This window comes from Carassius gibelio, chromosome A25 (genome assembly GCF_023724105.1).
Source record: "Carassius gibelio isolate Cgi1373 ecotype wild population from Czech Republic chromosome A25, carGib1.2-hapl.c, whole genome shotgun sequence".
In the NCBI taxonomy this organism is placed as follows: Eukaryota; Metazoa; Chordata; class Actinopteri; order Cypriniformes; family Cyprinidae; genus Carassius; species Carassius gibelio.
Genome location: NC_068395.1, coordinates 5,301,784 through 5,324,503, shown reverse-complemented (window position 1 = coordinate 5,324,503; position 22,720 = coordinate 5,301,784). Strand labels below are relative to the sequence as shown.

Genomic DNA, 22,720 nt, shown 5'->3' with positions numbered 1-22,720 from the left:
AAATAAATGTATATTATAAATATAAAATAGATAGCCTACACACAATATAACCACCTTAAATATTGATGTAAATTAATTTACCTAATATTGCACAAAAAGGAAAGACACTTGTGTTTATTACCAGTGAGAAATGAAAGTAAGTATATGCCATTTTCTTGATATGATCTGTCTTGCTCAGTGGTTTTCATTTATATTTTATATAAATGGAAATATGACTTTATTGTTTAGGAAGCACAAAAGTTCCCCTCACAAGGATCATTTTTATTTCAAAAAGCTTGAAAACACCTGCTCTAGCTAACACATTAACCAAGACAATTTTGTTGCGAAGATTAATACTAAATGCAGTCAATATATGCGTTTACATCTGCAGAGTCCATCAAACAATGAATTGGATGCATACACATGCATTAGAACACGAGACTACATCTATGATCAGAGAGGTAAACAAAACAGTTCTAGGTATGTTGTGCTTTAGCATAAATCACACACTAGATGGAGCTAAAATCATTGCATTTAAAAAACATCTATAATTAACAATTGTTACATACACACAGATAAAATAAAAAATACATGGAAAGGATACAATAGGTGTCATTAACCCATAAATAAAAAGGTGTGCTAATTCAATAACAATAAAATACGTCATTTTTTAATTATGTTTAAAAATAAGATCAATTATTCAAATGCAATTACATATTTGCCAAAACATGTCAGCAATTTTAAAAAGAGTATATGCACACAAAAAAGTCATAATACTTCCCTGCTAATTGTTGTGATGTGCTGTCGTCGGCTTCCGCGACGCTCCTCCCACTGTTTCGCCATTGGCTGCTTTGTACAGAAAACAGCGCAGGCTTTCAGGTCGGAACGTCCCTATTGGCTACAGTTTATATTTGCATAAATTCCCATTGCGTGTTTGGTCAACGGCACGTCAATCAACCCATTCCCCTGCTTTTGGATATTACCCTGAGAGACTCCACAGTTTTTCATCAGTGTGAGGACTGGAATGTGAACAAAGTGACACAGCCAACCAGACAAGAGGTGAACAAAACTATGATTCCTTCCCCAATTCCTAAACTGCACAAGGTCAGGATTTGTCACTAGCGCCCAGAACACTGTGAGTATGCCATGTCTTTATAGAAATAGTCTTGTTTTAGAAAAATTAGCTTCAGATGAATAAAACTCTTAACCAACATCTGCAATGTTCTTCCTGTTTTTGGCAGAGCTGGAAAAGCCAATACACTCAGTCAGGATTAGATGTGAGCTGAATAGGGATTGGTGGCTACCTCTCGCTTCTTCCAGAAGTAATGAGTGTAAATCGGAAGAAAATGATAGCTTACAGGGACAGCAGCGTTTTAACGTGTCTCTAATCGCCAGGAGTTTCTTCTGCATGTCAAAACACGGAGTTACGACTCTGCGCTAACAGCATTAGCTCCTTTCATTCATAGTATCGTTACTGAGCGGTCGCCAAAAACATAAGCGCAGCCAAATCTGTCATTTTTGAGATGTTACTGTTAACTTTGTATCGTACTATTACATTTTACCTCAGTGTAAGTTATCAGTTTAATCAGGTGATTCTTTAAATTGTTTAGCGCACTAGCGATCTGGCTAACTGTAGCTTTAGTTTGGTGCGCATTTCTGAAGTCTCGTGGCGTAGAAAATAGTCGCCGTATACTACGAAATATCCATATTTATTGCCTTGTCTATTTTAATTCTATAATGGCTACGCTTGTTAACGTAAAACCACTTTTCGTTGTGTAATGAGGCGAGGGGTTAACTTAGGTAACGACGGACAGAAAACTGCATAACCCAAGCCTGAGCAACAGAACACCTGCTTCTACATTATCATTTTTCCAATTAAAACGTTTATATGATATAAAAGTCAGGGAATTTGGTGTGAATTTATCATCCGCGGTCTCAGGGTCATGTACGTCGGCAGTATTTGAAGTTCAGTCTAGTTAGTTCTGCACTGATCATAGTTCAAGTAAACAAGCGCCGGTCTGCCGCATTGGCTGCTGTTCACTTCTGTAAAGAGTTCATGACCCTTACAACATCATAATTATTTTCGCTTTAATTACTCGCCTGGTACGTGCATATGTTAGACTACCAGTGGTTATCTGTGTTGCTCCCTTAAAATTTTCGATGTCTCTCTAATCAAACACCTGATTCAGCACATCAGGTCAATTTTAGTGGCTCCATATCCTGAAATGGATGTCAAATATTGGTGTAGGATGATCAAATGTGCAGTTTTAGGGTTTTTTGCTGGGTTGAGAAACAGTTTTATGTTGTTTAGAAATAACAAATAAAACGTAAGATTGTTTCGCATGCTTTCACAAAAGTTTTTTTTTTTCTTCCATTTGAGCCAAAATTACCAGTATGGACACTATTATAACTTCCTGTAACAATAGCAGTGAATACTGTCTGTAGCAACTATTTAGTGTCCATGAGAATATTTTAAGTGAATATAACATAAAATAAATAATATAACTCTGAAAAAGAAAATAAGTGGAAAAATGTTACCTTTAAGAGTACTTGTCACTGGGGCAGTACTCTCAAAAAGACATAAATCCCTTATTTGCTCCTTAAAGGTTCACAGTAGTATCTAAAAAGTACTTGAAGTAGTATTGTGGACCTTTTAAGGTGTCAGTACAAAGTTGTCACTTTAGGGTACTGCCCCACTGACAAATTGTTGTACAGTTTTTGCACATTTTGTTAAGCCAAAATTCATCCGCTACAGCGGATGTTGCAACAAATTGAGAAAGCAGAAATCGAGCTTGCGCAGTGAGAAATATCTGCATCCACATGCTTGTGTAAAATATGTTTTAGCCTGAGTGCTAAAAGAAGTACTTAGTCCTGATGACGGACTTCTTGCAGGCCGGTGATTCATTGAGCTTTTTCAAATCAGCGAGGTTGCCAGCTTTTGACTTTCTGCAAACGCACACATAGCTGTAGCCTAACTGAAATACAGCTCTGGAATACCAACATCCTCAGTGAAAAGGACCTGGAAAAGGCTATTTAGTCTAGATGTTTACACAGGAAGAACATTGAAAGAAATAAAGACCTTTGTTCCTCAACCTCTCAGTGGCGATGCAAGTAAAAGGTGTCATTCATGTTGGTAAGAATATCCGCATGGATAGGTAGTTAGTTTGTTCGTATTGAACGAGTAGTCAACTTTGGCATGGATCATGCTGTGGTTGGGTGATGGTTACCATGGGTGATGGGGATGAACCATGCAGGAACTCCAAGGCAGTTTCATCAAGCTGTGAAATAATAGTTGGGCTTCTTTTTCAGCTCTCTCGCTTTCATTCGGCTGCAAACCTGACTACTGTTCTGGAATTATGCAACATTTAAGAGACTGTATCTTGCAAAAAAATACAAAACTGTATCTTGCAAAAAAATAACTGGAGACCCTCTTACATTATTTTATGTGAAAAAAATTCTCTTTTGCATTTTCTGTTCCCTGGCCCCATAAAGGATAACTCTGTCGGCCTGGCCTGTTGAGGGGTTACTTTTTGGGACCAATGCAGACCCCACCTCAGTTCCTCACTGTCAGTGCCTGTGCGTGGGTCGGCAGTTTCTGTCGCTGTAAGTGGTTTTAGACACCTGCTTGCTTCCTGTTCTCTCGTTCAGCCATCAACAGCCCTGCATCCAACCCTTCCAGTACCATCCTCCCAGCTGCTCGCATCCCCCTGCATAGCTTTCTGCATGGATAGCTGTGACCTTGCATCCTTTGTGGTCAACCTCTGGCATTGTGATTCATGTCAACCCGAGAGCGTGATCCATAAAGACCCTGCCGATGTTTGTGCATGCTTGCACCCCTCTCTCTCTCTCTCTTCACAATAATCTCAAATGGTATCAATGAAAGAATCCAGTTTACATGCAAGCACATTCACTCAAAGAGCCATTGGTAACATCGAACCTCTGCTGCTAAAACCTTAGTTTTCAAATGTCAAATGTCAGCTAGAAAGGGCAGAACTGTCTGTATTTCACCAAATCATGTGCTGCACCTAACAAATTAAATGTTGAAATATTAGGGGTTTTTTTTTTCTTTGTTGCAGGGCATGCATCAGGAAGAAAAAGTCATCCAGTAAATGCCAATTATTTCCCTTCGTTAATTGTAAACTTAATCCATTTTGATTAATGTAATTTAAATTAAAAGTATTTTTTGCAGGGATACGTCTATGCTACTTTTTTTTTTCATTTCTAATTGTGTTTTTGTACCGTAAATCAAGTGATTAAACTGCCGTCATGTTTTCATTGGCCCTCTTAGCAGCATGATAAACAAAACTGCTTTTCACATTTTGATTGCATTATATAACTCAAGAATGTTAAGTCAACAAACCTGTCCATTTTACACAGTCTACACTTTGGTTATAGTAGGAGCTTTCTAGTTTTGCTGCATTGCACACAGTGTATATTGGGCATTAAAAATTTTACTAGTTGTCGTCACCCCAGTTATGCATTGAATAAACATGTCAGTGATTGGTAACAATACTTAAATACAGTTAAAATGTATGTAAATATACTGATGCAAATAAGGGGGGGGGGGAATCATGGTTAAGTATGAAGAAAATATCATTCTTGATATATTATATCAAGAATAAGATATAATTTGATATAAAAACTGTGTTTTATCTATATCGATGGGACCCTAAACAGAATATGAATAATTAGGTTTCTCAGATTATTATAGATGCTCTTCTTAATTCATCTTTAGGTGTTCATTTTGTTGATCTCATTGGATTTCTTGCATAGTTTTCAAGGTTTGCCAAAATCAAAAGAGTACTGCTTTTTTTATGAATCTAAAATTTATCGCAATCTGTCAACATAAAATGTGACAATTAGAGACCGAGTTGATTAATTGTGAACTTTGTGCTGGCTTAACAGTGTAAAGAAGGATTACAGTTCTAAGATCCTCTGAACAAAGTACAGTGAACTCGGCTGTTTAAGTAAGATTACTGAAGGAGCTGTGAATATCTAGTAAATGTCAAGCAAGTTTGTCTTTTGAAGGATGTAAAATTGTCATTTATACAATATATTCTTTCAGTCTCTGGACATTACACACAGGAAAGAAGCTTAATTAAAAAATATTTATTTGCCAATTCAACACAAACACTATGGCCACATTTAAGCAAATGTTAATCATCCAAGAGTCCAAGACCAATAGTCTGCAGCTGAAAAAAACTAATGTTGCACTAGTTGGCTCAAAATTTTGTTGATACAGCACCATACATAACCACTTTCTCAGTGGTGATTTTACTGCCAAGCATAAACATGTACATCACTGAGTCATCCCAATACTGAAAATACCTTTTATAGAGCACTTGCTAACCTCCTGTGTTGTGCTTTTGTATTTTTTTAGTTCGAGGTATTGGAACCGGTGAAAATTTGGACGTGCTGGAAAAGATGTCAGTCAGCGTCCATGAAAACCGCAAATCCAGGACGAGCACAGGCTCCATGAACATTTCGCTCTTCCACAAGCCTTCACATCCAGACAGTGTGCTCACCCACCTCAATACCCTGCGCAAACAGTGCATGTTCACAGATGTGACACTATGGGCAGGCGACCGCTCCTTTCCCTGTCACAGAGCTGTGCTTGCTGCTTGCAGTCGCTACTTTGAAGCCATGTTTAGCGGTGGCCTCCGTGAAAGCCTTGACAATGAGGTTAACTTTCGAGACAGTGTTCACCCAGAAGTTCTGGAGCTGCTGTTGGACTTTGCTTACTCCTCGCGTGTCATCATCAATGAGGAGAACGCAGAGTCACTTCTCGAGGCTGGAGATATGCTGCAGTTTCATGACATCCGGGATGCAGCAGCAGAATTTCTGGAGAAGAATTTGCATGCATCCAACTGCTTAGGGATGATGCTGCTCTCAGACGCCCATCAGTGCAAGCGGCTCTATGAGCTGTCGTGGAGGATGTGCCTCATCCACTTTGAGACTCTTCGAGACACTGAAGACTTCTGCGGCCTCTCGAAAGACAAGCTTCTGGATCTCATCCTTAGCGATGAGCTGGAGGTTGAAGATGAACAGGTTGTGTTCAACGCAGTCATGCGCTGGATTAGGTATGACCTAGACAGCCGCAGAGACTATCTTCCCGAACTGCTGCGAGGACTACGCCTTGCACTGTTACCCTCAGAATGCCTCATTGAGGCCGTTGCATGTGAGGAACTTGTGATGTCAGATAAAAGGAGCCGACAGATTGTCGATGAGGCCATGCAGTGCAAGAAAAAGATTCTGCAGAATGACGGGATTGTCACCAGCCCCTGCGCCAGGCCTCGAAAAGCTGGGCACACTCTGCTCATTCTGGGGGGTCAGACATTTATGTGTGATAAGATCTACCAAGTGGATCACAAAGCAAAAGAGATCATCCCTAAATCAGATCTTCCCAGTCCGAGGAAGGAGTTCAGTGCATGTGCCATTGGCTGCAAAGTTTACGTGACAGGAGGTAGGGGGTCGGAAAATGGAGTGTCTAAGGATGTTTGGATATATGACACGGTACATGAAGAATGGTCCAAAGGTGCCCCTATGCTAATTGCACGTTTTGGACACGGCTCGGCTGAACTTGAAAACTGCCTTTATGTTGTTGGGGGTCACACTGCTATAGCAGGTGTCTTCCCAGCCTCCCCATCAGTATCTCTTAAACAGGTTGAGCGGTATGACCCCCTGACCAACAAATGGACAATGATGGCACCGCTTAGGGATGGTGTCAGCAATGCAGCAGTGGTCAGCGCCAAGCTAAAACTCTTTGTGTTTGGTGGAACAACCATACACAGGGACAAGGCCTCAAAGGTCCAGTGCTATGACCCTGTTGAGAACCGTTGGACAATAGCTGCCGAATGCCCTCAACCCTGGAGATACACGGCCGCTGCTGTCCTCGGCAGTCAGATATTCATAATGGGTGGTGATACAGAGTTTACAGCAGCATTTGCCTATCGATTTGATTGCGAGACCAATCAATGGACACGTGTAGGTGACATGACTTCTAAAAGAATGAGCTGCCATGCTGTGGCCTCTGGTAATAAACTCTATGTGGTCGGCGGATATTTCGGTGCACAGCGGTGTAAAACCCTGGATTGCTATGATCCCACATCAGATAGCTGGAATAGCATCACTACCGTGCCTTATTCACTGATTCCAACTGCATTTGTAAGCACCTGGAAACATCTTCCTGCCTAGATGCCTCCGACTGAAGTGTATGGATCTGTTCTGGGTAAGTTTTGGCATATCTCTCAGTTTTGACGTGCTCTAGTGAGTTTAAATACTGTATACTGAATGTATTATTCTTTCTGAAGGTAAGTATCTGTATTAGACTACCTTATCTGATCTATACACACAAATATATTTTTTTATTGAAGGTGCTTCCGTTGAAAACTGCTTAAATCGTAATTCTAAGCAGAGAAGCAACTGAAGTCAGTAGGCTGTCGACATTGACACATAAACAGTGATTTCTGTCAAGATAACTGCATGCCAAAATGCTAAACCTGGCTTGGCATCCTTCTTTAATAGCAGCTGAGTGCTCCCTTCTTATTAAGGGTTTGAGAGTGGTTGAGCAAAGAGAAAATTGGTGTGTTAAACCATCTGGATGTTTAGCGGTATTATAGAGCAGCTGTCATTGAAAGGCAACATCTTCAATAGGGTTGAAGTTTGAGGTTTAAACATCTAGTGAGTCTTTACTTAGGATCGGAGTGATGCGTCAGCACAAGTGAGCCATTAAAATATTGATTTGTGACCTACATTTCAAAGCTTTTACTGTCAAATTAGCTATTAGGAAGAGTGAGAGCACAAAGTGGTTTAATCTCTGTAATTACAGACTGCAATGAGGGACTCAATGTGGAGAGATTTAGGGAAAGGGTACTTACTGTTGCCGGAACAGATGCCACATTGTTTTGTTTCCCTTTAAATGTACCATCTAAAGCTCTTTTTCCATCACTGAAATCTTGGCCACTGGAATTTTTCTGCCAAAAATTGTTTTATGGTATGAATAGTAGCTGAATATTTTCACTGGCCGGAGGACAGTGTGAACAGAAACAGTTTCACAATTGAAATGCAATTGTAAATTTGCAGAATTTGCATTTCCCACTTGTGCATTGAAGTCCCCATGCCCAAAGGCAATCAATCTTTTTGGCTCTTGGTGCATTAATAAAGACCTATTTATATACTTCATTAGAAGAAGAAAAACTTTGTGTGTGAAGGCAGAAAAAGTTGATTACTTAAAAAAACGTGCCTCCTTTGTGGTCGAAATGGAAAATGCATTGCCATCTGTTGTGTATTTTTGACAAGTTAAAGGTTGGTTATTAGCTAAATTTTAAAATGTACAGAGTTAATGTACAAAAAAATCCAATGGAGCCTCTCGTAAATATACAAAGCCGAATTTATTTATTCCAAACTAATTTGAATTAATAATGTTTGGCCAAAATTTAAGTTCATCACTACACCGTGTCTTACCATTATTTTTTTATGTTTTTAATAAATGAAAATTATTTAACTTTTCAAAGAAACAAGATAATTCTCCCTTTTTTACATTATAAGCTCTCTGGCATGTAGTCTTTTTTTTACTATCAAACAAAAGCATGAGCACATTGAACTGTAAAAAATTAATGCTAATTGACTATATGAAATGCATTAGGCTTTGTTATAATAACTTTACTTCTACAGGCATCCTACACTCATCATCATTTCTGCTATCATAATATCTGTTCTGTCAGCACTTATGAAGACTAGGGCTAATAGGCCATTACAGACTAACAACATTTGCATGAAGTCATTACATTTTCAGCATGAAGTCAGAGCTGAAGGATGATGTGTGTGCATACTGGTTTGTGTATGTATACAGCAAAAGTAGTTGCTGCTTAAACCTAATGCTGAGGAACTACAATTGTGTCGAATGGCCTCTATGAATGCGTCATAACAGTCAGCTGAACATCTCTCACTTGTGTAATTTAAATTAGACTGCCTGGGGAGGGTCCAGAGCCATCTCATTGCATCCCCTAGTGATTAGAAAATTATTACTTCTGTGAGTAATCATTAACACTTTTCATCAGCCAGCGACTTCGTTCACACCACAAGCGATTCGTTTCACAGTGAAGCAGGTGGCCCAGCAAAAGCTGGGTTTTATAATTAGCCCCAGGGGGCACAAAATCAGAATGTCTGAAGGACGCCCTGGCAGGCCTGCCGAAGGATGTTGGCAGCAGCAGTGTGCTCCAGAAACGCCCACAGGAAGCGCATAAACACGGCTAAACGTGTTCCAAGCAAAGGGTTAAAGCTTAGCTGGTTAGCATGGCCCTGCTAGACTCTGCTGGTAGACATCGTAACCACCATCTGGTTGCAAAAAGTTTTTTTTTTACTTTCTTTTTATTCAGTTGAGTATTCAAAAATATCTTTGTATTTTGACTAAATAACAACATTTAAATATCTCATATTACAGTAGATGTTTATTGGAAAGTGCTTAAATTTATATCTAAGCTGACATTTTTCTGACATTTTCATTGTCTCTTCGCCCACTGATAAAATAACTTAAGTGGGTTTAGAACTCCTATTGAGTGAAGGTATGAAGAATTAATAGAGGTGTGCAACTCTGGTCTCACACTTAAAATGCCTGTTGGTCTCCATGGTGGAATGGCTCTGTGTGTCATTATGAAAAACTAAACGTATAGAAGAATGAGCTTCATGACTGATTTAAAGGACTGTGCAGGGTTGAGATTCCACTTTCGATTATAAATCATTTTAAATCTGGAGTGGCCAAGGTGAAGGAGAGGAGTACCTGCATGTAATTAATATTTTTTTATATTGAATGTAGCGTAGCTGTTTACTTGGCTGTTTGATCAAAAAGCGAACTTACGCTTAGCCAGCTAAGGAGAAACTGGTAGCCAGGCAACCGAGTGTCGACGCACACGCACTCTAACAGCAAGGCTAAGCTCGGTTGTCTAACCTTGCATAGAATTCCGGGCAGAGAAAGGTTTGTAATCGTGCTATGCTGTACAAGGCTCACGTTGAAATAAGATTATTCGAATCTCAAAATTGAAAATCGAATGCCAACCCACCGAACGAATATTCGAATAATTGAATATTCTGGTCCAGCCCTAAAAGTGTGACATGCTCGGACAGACCAAATCCAATGTAACCGTGTGCAGTGAACCTAATTAGTAATATTTAAGGCCATTTCCTTCGAGTTACTTTCCCAAAGGCAGGTCTCTGCACTACACCTTGACGTGGACTTTTCAAACCACTTCTGTTCAGGAAACTCCCTATGCCCTGTTTGATGGAATCAGCTAGAATTTGCGGGTGTAATTCCAGAAGGAAAGTGCTGGCGCCATTTTGTGTTTGCCTTAGAGTGACCACTAGATAAACAACAGTCAGAAATTGCCCAAACAATACCATAATTGTTTCCAAAGTATGAGCTGGTAATGCTTTTTAAAAGTAGCTACAAACTTGTTGATGACTTTGCAGGACTACAATTACAACCAGAAGCTTCAGGTAGACAATAGCGAATATCCAGGCATTGACCTATAATGACATCCCCTTTGACTTCGCTTTAGCACATGCCATATGTCCTCAATAAGACTTAGTTACTGCTTTTTCTGCCAACAGTGCAGTTTCAATGGGCAGTATTGTGTTCAACTAATCCAGGTAATTTGCCAGTTGGAACAGTCCTGACCCTTTGCCAAACACCACAACCTCCCATCCCAACCCCTTTTAGAAAAACTAAACCAGCTAATTGTTTTGCTGTTGCAGAGCCCATAAATCGGATCGGGCTGCTTTAATCTAATCTCGCTTTATGGCATGTATGTTACTAAAGCAGGAAACATGACGTTTTGGCACTGTCCACAGTTCTCCCAACTGGTGGAAACAGGCTGATACAGGTAGCAAAAGCCTGGATTTTACTCTTATCAGTTCTTAAATGTTATCCTATAGCATCACCGTATTAGGGAGTAACGCTGTGTCTACTTTAACCCCACCATTAAGTCCAGGTTTGATGAGCAAAAGCCCATAGTGTTAGCAACATGTTTAACAGATCTACACAGAATTGTGTTATTGGCATTGACTATATGCCAGTTCTGAGGAAATGTTGAACCACATAACTCCATTCGCATTTCCCATCTGTAGGGGCACCATTACCTTGCAAACAAGTACATTTGCATTTCAGTTGGACTGAAGTAATAATTTATCTTTTTTAAATGCCAGGTTAATGCTTTTATCCAAAAGAAATCGTCTGGACTAACAAACCTAGATAATGCGATTGTTGCTTGGGTTCACCCAGCATGTATACACACACATCAATAAGACTAAAATTGGCACGGGTCTTGATGCTTGTTCTATTTACTTAATTGAAAAAGCAACAGTCATTGTACATTGTCACAGTAACTTAATTTCATTTCAATCAATCCACTTAAATGTTTTGAATGGAAGTTGACTTAATCCTTTTGTGTTGTGTCTACATGAATTATTTTCTGCATTTATGAGTAAAGGGAAAGGCTTGTTATGTTTAGTTATGGGTGGGGGTTTGTTGTAGCCCTTGTGCTTTTTTTAAGACTTTTTTTTACTCGTTTTATTTTATTTATTTTATTTTATTTATTTATTTTTTGAGAGAGAGAGGGGAAATAGAGTAATCTATATTGCAACCAGATGTTCAATCAGATTTTTTATTATCAAGAATTTATAGACTTTTAATGCATGTTAATGCAAGTATAGTATTTCTCAATACAGAATTATTCACTCCATTCACCTGCCCCCAGGGGTTTACCTTGAGATTTTACCTTAACCAGCACATCATAAGCACATAATTTCTATGCAATTCTGCAGATTGGTTTATTTTCTACATCTGCAAAGTATTTTAAAACTAAAGTCATCTCAGGCAAGCTTCACTAGTGGGATGTGAAGCTGATGGAAGCGATTGAGTTTAAATCTTCTGCAAGCATTGGGATGTTGAGAGGGCGTTAGGGGGAAGGCTCTTTTAAAGAGTTTTGAGATTACAAATCCCATCTGCTCGCAACGGACACAACAACAGACGAGGTTCAAAGATGCTTGCAACCGATTTTACTACGTTTTCCAAGTCGGTTCAGATTTTTTAATATGTAATGTAATTTTTAATTTGATTTCCATAGTTTTTTGGTGCATCAATATATATATATATTTTTTTTTTTTTTTTTTTTTTTAGAACAGCTAGAGATTTGTTTCTGTTGCAACACAGCAGCTAATACAATCTATGTGTTCCCTGTATGGCTGGGTATTGATACAGATTCAGTTCTGATTCACAAGATCTTGATTTCAATCATTTTAAATATATTTCAGCTATAAATTCTCAAGTCCGTGTTTCAGACAGATTCAAATTGGTAACTATTCATTAAAAGACTAAGCTCAGAGGAGTCATCTCAAGAATACGTTTACACTGGTTATGCTGTATGTTTTTGATTCACTATAAAGAATCAAATTTGCGCGAATTTGTCATTTGTGAATAAGACTACATTCTTTACATTGCAAACAAAGAACCGTTTCAATTCTTCATGCATCAAACTACACTTTAGTTTCCATTCCTCCTACTGCATAGATTGACTAAGCTTGGTATAATGATAGTATACATTTGACATCATGCATCAAGTTGGCATGCATTGGCTGGGTTCAAATTGCAGCGTTTGGCTTTGAGCTCTTAGAAAACCTGGTTTTAAACTGTGCCGTCTCTCATTACAGGTGCCATGGTCTTCTAGCCACACTGAATGGACGACAGCAGAGCTGGATTGTCATTGGCTGACCTAAAGCACCTCTGCTTGGGTGGGTGTGGTGTGGCTGCGGTCGGTCACGGCCACTCTCGAAAACAAACCACCCATCCACTGTTGAGAGGAGCCACAGAGAAGAGCTGAAAAATCTCCAGAAGAGAGGCCACATAGGCCTTCTCCCTACAGCACAACGCCAACTCATGCCATGCTTGTTCATTGCCAAATCAGAGGCACAAGGACACAATACACTCTTACACCAATATCTACTCTTTGGAAACTATTTTGCAATCCATTGAGGTCAAGAACATTCCAGTGAACTATGATAAATGACAGCTAAAGCATGATTTTCCTTCGTGAAACTTTCTTCTTCACTTTGATTGGCAGTACAGCATGTTCAAAACGCCTTACGGACACTGCGTTAAACGAAACATCTGGAACATCTACAGAAATGCAGAACATCCCCATGGGAAAGTGCAAGTTTACTCCAGCAGGATATGAAATGCCTGTGGTACTTCTATTTAAGTATCTGTGAAATGGATTTTAACCTGAACTTGTATAGATTCTACAGCACAATGTATTATCGTGGACTTCGTCGCGTTTTAGGATTTCTTGAAGGTTTAAACATTTGATAAATGCATTTAATTTATGTGTTTGTGTCAAAACAAAACGGGAAAGAGAGAAATTGCACATGAGAGTACGTGATGGATGATGATGGTATTGATGTTTGTAATCGTTTTCCTTTGGATTTTAATGCTGGATTATCTTTAAAGGAATATTCTGGGTTTAATACGAGTTGTGCTCCGTCGATAGGCTTTCTCACATAATGTTGATTAATTTCAACTAGTTCCTCGTTTTCTTTTAAAATCTGGGTTCCAGTGAGTTACTTACAATGGGGTCATTTAGTTTCAAGGTGTAAACGTGAACGTTACATGATTATAATGTAAATAAATGAATAAATGTGTTGCCATGATTCAGCAAAACCTTAAAAACAAATGTATAATATTTTAACAGCTTTACAGTTCATTTTCATAAAAAGGAATTAAATGTGCTTTGATACAATAAGCTCAAATGTCTGCTACAGTATCTTCCAAAAATTGCCCCAATTTACGCAGTCTTCATTTTAAATCCCTCACCGTAACCTCCATTTTTTACGAAAAAAGGGGCATATATATAAAAATATATATATATATATATATATATATATAAAATTTGTATTTATTTTGGATTGATTGGGCTTAGTTTGTATTGAACCCAGAAAATTCCTTTAAGAACAACCTGATTCTGAAGTTGAAGGTTGGTTTTCTGCTCACTTACAGTCTTAACTCTTGAAAAGGGATCTGAATTTGAATTGTATTTTGGGGGGAGTTTATCTTCTGTAGTAAATGACTCGCTGCTAAACGTTTCTATTTGAAGGGGACTTTCTGGGATTATGCAGCAGATCCCACTGGCATCTTTGTGAACTGAATTCCTGGTGCCTAATACCAGTAGACGTGTTTGTTGCTCATTCAGTCAGTTGAAGGGTTTGAATAAATGATTTTTTGATGCTTGCAGACTGGTTTCATAAGCACCCTGGAGGTTTAAAAAAAGGGCCTGGATTCCTCTCCTTCACAAAACATCCAAGTTTTTTTTTTTTTTTTAAATGTAACAGGAACAAGCTTTACGTTCTTTACGATCTTATAAAGCGCAAGCGAAATCCAAATGATTTTTTTTTAAAATGCCTCTTAACTTAGAAGTTTTATCCATTGCGTGAGGTTTCATGCTCCTACATACAGAATTTAGAATGCTAGCTTTGTTAAACAAAGGAATTTTAGTTCATATTTAGTTAAAAAAAAAAAATTGTGTGTCTTTACGCAAAACAATCATTCTACTATATCATTCTACTGTACCATTAAAATAAAAAAGTGCAATTTATAATACTCTTGACATTTGATTGGGTGCAATAACTCATAACATACAGTTCTTCTGATCGAAATAAAGCTGGGTGCACAAGAAGAAAATATATGATTATTGGAGCCTCTTTTATAGGACGGCTACGCCAATGGGAGTGCCAGAGGCGCAGATTTATTGTGGCTGTATTTTAAACATCCGCTGTGTTCCCTAAAATAAGAGAGGGCACCGAGTCCAGGGAATCTTGCACTCGTCTGGAAACAGAGGCTGGGATTTCATAATGATTCCTTGAGCCACCTCTTTGCAAAGTTTTTATCGAGTTCATGTTTACTCTTAAGCCGTCGAGAAGCTATTAGCACATCTGACACTGACGGATACATTCGCGCACTGCAGCAAGATGTGTACTAGTCGTTTTGGAATGAGACGGAGCAGTGTGAATATTTCAATTTGGCTTCATCGAGAACTGACCACTTCCTGTGCAGTTAGGGCGGTGGAACATTCGTGAAATACCCAACATCGAAATAAATTTGTCCTTTTAGATAGGAGATGAAGACGAGACTCTCTACGTTTCCTTTCAAGCTTCTGTGGCTGATGGCCCAGTGGATTGTGGGAGGGGGTGAGGAGTCTCCCAAAGACAGACAGATAAGGGCACAGGCGCTAGGAGATGGAGCACCCTGGGTGAGTGGAAGGTAAACCCTCTGCCAGACAAGAATGTTGAGCACAGTCCCTCCTGCCACTCATTTTGCCTTTCAGGCCACCTGCTAGCCCTGAGGACGGGGCTCAAATAACAGCCACTGGCCTGCTACTTACACACCAAAGAAAAACACCTTCACAAGGTTCAAGAGTATGCGAAAATATGAACATTTTAAGCAGCCATTCCGGGGACGTCAAGGTTATATTTCAAAATAAAGAAACGTTTGCACATCATTTTATAAAAAGTGATTTGGGCATTTAGTTTTTCCTTTATTTTATTTGTTATACTTCTCATTGGTTATGGTAGTTTCTATTTAAAATATACAATTATTATAGTAATCAGCATGAATTTAAGATTTATGATTAAAAAAAAAAATCTAGCCATATGTATCACAGGAATAAATGACGTTTTAAAATGTATTCAAATAGAAAACACACACACGTACATTTACATAAATATACACACACACACAAACACACTCCTGCCACCCAAACACACACACACACATATACATATATAAATACATATATGTGTGTGTGTGTGTTGTCTATTTTAATACATTTCAAAACGTCATTTATTCCTGTGATTCAAAGCTACATTTTGGGGAGCCATTACCCCAGTCTTCAGCGTCACGCGATCCTTCAGAATTCCCTCTAATATCCTCATCTGAAACGGTTCTTAATGCAAAAAAAATCATTTTGCGCTCCTAAATGTTTTTGTGGAAACTTTGACTGTGTTTGGCTTGTTTCGGGATTCTTTGAGGAATATAAAAAGAATAGCATTTATAGCAGTCTGAAACCACATGTACACTATAACAACCAGAGTCTAAAACTTGTTTGCAAGTTCAGCTTCCCCTTGTGTATGGAAGATGTTTGGTCTTTGAATGCAGTTGTTTGGCAGATCAGCATCGGCAACATCAAGCAGAGACGGTTTGCTATCCGAAATGCAGAAATGTTTCGCCTCATTTCACGGTGAACTGGTGCATAATGGAGGCTGTAAAGCATTTCGCTCATGTACAGTATTGTTCAAAATAATAGCAGTACAATGTGACTAACCAGAATAATCAAGGTTTTTCGTATATTTTTTTATTGCTACGTGGCAAACAAGTTACCAATAGGTTCAGTAGATTCTCAGAAAACAAATGAGACCCAGCATTCATGATATGCACGCTCTTAAGGCTGTGCAATTGGGCAATTAGTTGAATTAGTTGAAAGGGGTGTGTTCAAAAAAATAGCAGTGTGGCATTCAATCACTGAGGTCATCAATTTTGTGAAGAAACAGGTGTGAATCAGGTGGCCCCTATTTAAGGATGAAGCCAACACTTGTTGAACATGCATTTGAAAGCTGAGGAAAATTGGTCGTTCAAGACATTGTTCAGAAGAACAGCGTACTTTGATTAAAAAGTTGATTAGAGAGGGGAAAACCTATAAAGAGGTGCAAAAAATGATAGGCTGTTCAGCTAAAATGATCTCCAATGCCTTAAAATGGAGAGCAAAACCAGAGAGACGTGGAAGAAAACGGAAGACAACCATCAAAATGGATAGAAGAATAACCAGAATGGCAAAGGCTCAGCCAATGATCACCTCCAGGATGATCAAAGACAGTCTGGAGTTACCTGTAAGTACTGTGACAGTTAGAAGACGTCTGTGTGAAGCTAATCTATTTTCAAGAATCCCCCGCAAAGTCCCTCTGTTAAAAAAAAGGCATGTGCAGAAGAGGTTACAATTTGCCAAAGAACACATCAACTGGCCTAAAGAGAAATGGAGGAACATTTTGTGGACTGATGAGAGTAAAATTGTTCTTTTTGGGTCCAAGGGCCACAGGCAGTTTGTGAGACGACCCCCAAACTCTGAATTCAAGCCACAGTACACAGTGAAGACAGTAAAGCATGGAGGTGCAAGCATCATGATATGGGCATGTTTCTCCTACTATGGTGTTGGGCTTATTTATCGCATACCAGGGATCATGGATCAGTTTGCATATGTTAAAATACTTGAAGAGGTCATGTTGCCCTATGCTGAAGAGGACATGCCCTTGAAATGGTTGTTTCAACAAGACAATGACCCAAAACACACTAGTAAACGGGCAAAGTCTTGGTTCCAAACCAACAAAATTAATGTTATGGAGTGGCCAGCCCAATCTCCAGACCTTAATCCAATTGAGAACTTGTGGGGTGATATCAAAAATGCTGTTTCTGAAGCAAAACCAAGAAATGTGAATGAATTGTGGAATGTTGTTAAAGAATCATGGAGTGGAATAACAGCTGAGAGGTGCCACAAGTTGGTTGACTCCATGCCACACAGATGTCAAGCAGTTTTAAAAAACTGTGGTCATACAACTAAATATTAGTTTAGTGATTCACAGGATTGCTAAATCCCAGAAAAAAAAATGTTTGTACAAAATAGTTTTGAGTTTGTACAGTCAAAGGTAGACACTGCTATTTTTTTGAACACACCCCTTTCAACTAATTGCCCAATTGCACAGCCTTAAGAGCGTGCATATCATGAATGCTGGGTCTTGTTTGTTTTCTGACAATCTACTGAACCTACTGGTAACTTGTTTGCCACGTAGCAATAAAAAATATACTAAAAACCTTGATTATTCTGGTTAGTCACATTGTACTGCTATTATTTTGAACAATACTGTATATTTGAACAGGTCTCTCCAGCCGCAAGTCTCACTAACTTCAAGAAATAACTCTTGGACTTCTTTTGGAGGTTGTTCTACCCATTGCATTCCCACTGCACTACCGAGAAACACTCCTGCCATCTTCACCCACGGCATCTGACTCCTTGCTGTGTTTGTTTCCAATAAACCGTTATGCATTCAGTTATCACTGCCTGTTATGTCCTGTGACAGAATATGTCTGGCCCAGTAGGCCTATTTTTACTCTCTTGGACTTCAGAAAATGAGACAGAAAGAGACAGCAGCACGTTGCAAGACTTTCCCTTCCATAAGACAACTTTAATTAAATCATATCAATTATAATTACAGCCACCCACACATATTCTAGAAGCGCTGGCAGCCGCCCAGCTCATTTACGCGTACAGTAGGAGAGCTCAGAGATAAAACCGGCACAAAGCAGCATTCATTGACTCTACATTGGATTCACCCTCTCTGTGATCCGAGCGGTCATTGATACCACTAGCTCATCACCCGTTTACATTTAATTAAAGAGGACATGCCAGATCAATGTGTTCCATTAGCTCCAATATGTTTGTGACAGAATAAGCTGCTAATTTCCCCAGCGATGCCATCGACAGCAGTCTGTGTTATCCTGCTTTTAAGGGTCTGAATATGGCGTGAAGCTCCATGGTTTTAGGATTCCACACACACACACTCTCTCTCTCTCTCTGAAAGAATTGCACAAACACCCCTGGGGGAAGCAGAGGTCATGAATTAGTCTTCTTGAAAGATGTTTAGAAAGTGTCTGTGTCTCTCGTTTCATCGTTTATGGCTAGACAGGGCTGTTCAGTTACTTCTCAGGGCAAAAAATTAAAAGGTTTTTAATAAGATGTTGGCGCATGCATGTTGTAAGCACATTGACTCCGCAGTCTCTGAGAATGGAAATGCCAATTTCGAAAAAGGCATTTTTATCTGGGATTGTTTTTTTTGTTTTTTGTTTTTGCTGTCGGTTTTAAAAAGCCAAATGGGGTGAAGTAAAGACTCAAAATGGTTTCAGGTCAAGGCTGACAGTGAAAAATGCTGAAAACAGGATACTCTGCGGGTCGGTGTTCTGTCAACAAACGTGGACTTTAGAGTCAAATGAGAACGCCAAACAACATAAAACATGTGCTAACGCTTGTACGAAAATGAAGCTATGAGTAAACACTGTCAGGACCGTTCCTCTGGACACCGTCAATCTAAATCCCTGTTTTTAGGAAGACTAGGTGTTCATTTCAATCTTGCACTTTTGAAGGTTTTCGAAACTGGACCCCAAACAAGTGTGTGATGGTAAATTAGCCAAGTTTGCTACTAATTTTTATTTTTATTTTATTATTTTTTTTTATTATTATTATTCTCTGCTGCACATTGTAAACAACACAAGTGCATTCTGGGAGCTCACAAATCAACAATATTGTCCAAAATTATTTGTGTTTTTTAACTCGTTTAATATCTGAGGTTAAAAACCCTGTTTGCTTTACAATTCTTTATTTATTTTAAATGAAAATAAAACTAATAAAATAGCTGTATTGTTTAAAAGTACAGCAAGAAAGTACGTTGCAAATATTTTTTACTTCAAAAAGAAAAATAGCAGTCAATATGCAATCCATTAGTGCTATTAAACAATTCTGAAATGTATTTCGTTTTTATTTTTAATCTGTCAATACTGTAGATAGTGTGTGTAAAATACAATCAAAATGCATTGGCATTTTTTACATTTCTTGTCAAGAATTATGCATATGGATTACTGTTAAATAAAATATTGATTTTGCATTTATGGAGATCTAGTGGGTGCGAAAACCAACCACAAAGATAGATGTTTCTGGATTTCAAAGACTTAAAGGCTTAAAGGTCAAAACGAAAGGCAAAAAATCATGGTCTTGCATACTGTCAAGCTCAAACATGCTGGGAGCTGAAGTGTTGGCAGCCTGAGGACAGTCTTAACCCTCAGGTTTAAGGGATCCCCTGGTTTCTTTCCAGTGTTTACACAACATTCCATAGTCTGAGACGTCAGTGTCTGTAAATACAGGGCTCTCCAGATGTCATCTGGATGTCTGCCGCCGGGCAAAGCATTTATCAAAACTCTACTATGAACAAAAAAAGGCAACCTTTTTATACAGGCCCAAGCTAAGGCATAGACAGCACTTAAAGGGGGGGGTGAAATGCTATTTCATGCATACTGAGTTTTTTACACTGTTAAAGAGTTGGATTCCCATGCTAAACATGGACAAAGTTTCAAAAATTAAGTTGTATGTTTGAAGGAGTATTTCTGTTCCAAAAATACTCCTTCTGGTTTGTCACAAGTTTCGGAAAGTTTTTTTCGAGTATGGCTCTGTATGACGTTAGATGGAGCGGAATTTCCTTATATGGGTCATGAGGGCACGTCTGCCGTAAGAGCGCGCGCTCTTTACTAGAGAAGAAGAAGAGCGCGCGCGCTCCCGTATAGCACAGCACTGAGAGCACAACACACTTCACTGATCAGAGCGACGCGAAATGTCACAAAAGAAGTGTGTTTTTGGTTGCCAGGGCAAGACAACCCTGCACAGATTACAAAAAGAGAAACAGCATTAAGGGACCAGTGGATGGAGTTTATTTTTACAGAGCATCAACAGAGTTGTGCAAGTGTTTTTGTTTGTTCCCTTCATTTCTGAGATGCTTGTTTTACAACAAGGTCCAGTTTGACCCATGGATTTGCACATCGCTTATTTCTTAAGGATAATGCAATCCCAACGAAAAAGGGTCACGATCGTGTGTTGGAACCGCAGGCGGTGAGTAAAACTGCTTCAAATATCTCTGTGTTGTTAACTTAGCTATCGGCATGTAAGCACATCAAATAAACAACATGCGATGTTGTCATCAAACTGCACTTTCCACATGTACAGCTTAAAAAAAAAAAAAAAAAGACGACATTAAGTGGAACTTAGTCATTTTCCAAAACCGCTAAGCAAATATATACAGTTTCAGTACATACCACATAGAGAAGTCCTGCTGTAATCATTGCTGCTGCTGCTCTTGTTCAATTTCAGCCTCTGGATCTGATTCTGGATCATAAATATACACTGAATTTGACTGTTAGCCATGGTTTGTTTTGGATGTTTTTTTCCTCACGGTAATGTAACAGCTTCCAAACGCTCTCAACGCAAAAGCCTACTGGCGCTCGTGATTCTTTAGCTCCGCCCACATGTCACGCCTCCAGCCGGTCGTGTTTTTCCGGGAAAAATCGGTACAGACTATCTTTCTCTTATGAATATAATAAAACTAAAGACTTTTTGGAGTTTTGAAGGATGCAGTACTACTCTATAGGTACTCAAGATTAACAGGATATTGAGTGAAAACGTGCATTATAAAAGTAGCTATCAATATTTAATGTGTTAGAATGAAAAATATTTTTTAATGATTTTTATTTTACTTTAAATAAAACAGCTGTCAATATGGCTGTTAGAGTTATTATTTATTATTATAAACATAACATTTGCATAGCATAACATTTATTTTTATTCAATGAATGCATTATCACCTAGACTGATAAACATATTCATATTCCTTGCCATGGAACAGGATGAGTTCAACTGTCTACAAAGAATCCACGGATGCAAATTTCAACATGCACCTTCCTGCCTGGCATACCACATTCAACATCCCCTCATTTGAGATGCGCTGATTCTAATCTCGCACATTATTCAGGACGAATATGCAGATATGCCAGAGAGCCGAGGGGACGAGAGGGAGCCGCGTTCACACTGCGGCGCTGCTCTCTTAAAGTAGGACAGGCGTTTGTTTACTTGCATTGTTTGCTCCGTCTTTCCCAATGTCTCGGGAGCGTGAGGGAGAGTCATGTAAGCCAGGTCACCAGCAGATGAGCACGGACACGAGCAGAGGGTTTCAAACCCTCACACCACACGAAAAAGCTATTTTGGTGGCTCGTGAAGCACACTTTGACTCAGCGTGAGAAGATGACATGGCGAGGGGCAGATGGGCCTGCAGCGGCACAAAGAGAACGAAACCAGAGGGAACAAAAAAACGACAAAGCCTTTGTCTTGTCTTAAATTATGGATGACGTTTCTTTTGTGAAGTCATTCAGCAAATACTTTTTTTCCAAAGCTGCGTCACAAAAAGTGCCTCTAGAAGTCAACGTTTAGTTTATTTCCAGATCATTCTACAAGTCTGTCACTGGCCTATATTCCCATTAAAACGCATTATGAACATATAAAGCTGCTGTATAATAATAATAATGCACAAAAAAAAAATTATATGATAAAATACATTGATATAATAATGATTAAATATAAATACATTAACTAATTAAATAAAAAAATGAGCAAAATAAAACGGCATAAAAAATGTAAATGTCATGAATACATTGGTATCAATAATAATACAAACACACAACCGTCACACAAACATACTGCATCTACACTAATGTGCAGAACGTTTTTTGGGGACTTGGCATCTTTTGCATTTGTTTGTGCCTCCCAGTCTCATTTCAGCATCCTCTATCTGCAGTTTACATCTGTTCTAAATTGTACATTTCTTACGCACACACACTGAAATGCATCTTTTACACCACTCTAAAACCCACACACGAGGTGCAGACGTGTCTATCCTGGTGGGTTGTGTTGTAATTGTAGGGCAGAGTCATAAGAGTGGTGAGGATCCAGCTACTTTGAGCCTGTCACACCACACGTGTGCAGGTGGTGTGATTGTGACGGCCGCTGTGGTCTTCACACCTCTCTGCTGTCCAACTGAAATAATGTAATCACGGAGACAT

The 22,720-nt window shown here is 38.9% G+C and overlaps 1 protein-coding gene across 3 annotated transcripts; it reads left to right on the top strand.

Moving 5' to 3' along the window:
• The first annotated feature begins 876 nt into the window (after positions 1 to 876).
• LOC127947325 (kelch-like protein 25) lies at positions 877 to 14,254 on the top strand. 3 transcript variants are annotated; one of them, XM_052544349.1, is made up of 4 exons: positions 884 to 1,114; positions 3,472 to 3,582; positions 5,360 to 7,207; positions 12,682 to 14,254. In XM_052544349.1, exons 2-3 carry the CDS (start codon positions 3,519 to 3,521, stop codon positions 7,171 to 7,173), a joined length of 1,878 nt encoding a protein of 625 aa, XP_052400309.1. In that variant the 5' UTR covers positions 884 to 1,114; positions 3,472 to 3,518; the 3' UTR covers positions 7,174 to 7,207; positions 12,682 to 14,254. The 3 variants fall into 3 exon arrangements, with proteins under 3 accessions (XP_052400311.1, XP_052400309.1, XP_052400310.1); XM_052544351.1 differs by lacking the exon at positions 3,472 to 3,582 and having other exon boundaries at positions 877 to 1,038; XM_052544350.1 differs by lacking the exon at positions 3,472 to 3,582 and having other exon boundaries at positions 891 to 1,114.
• Positions 14,255 to 22,720: the final 8,466 nt, after the last annotated feature.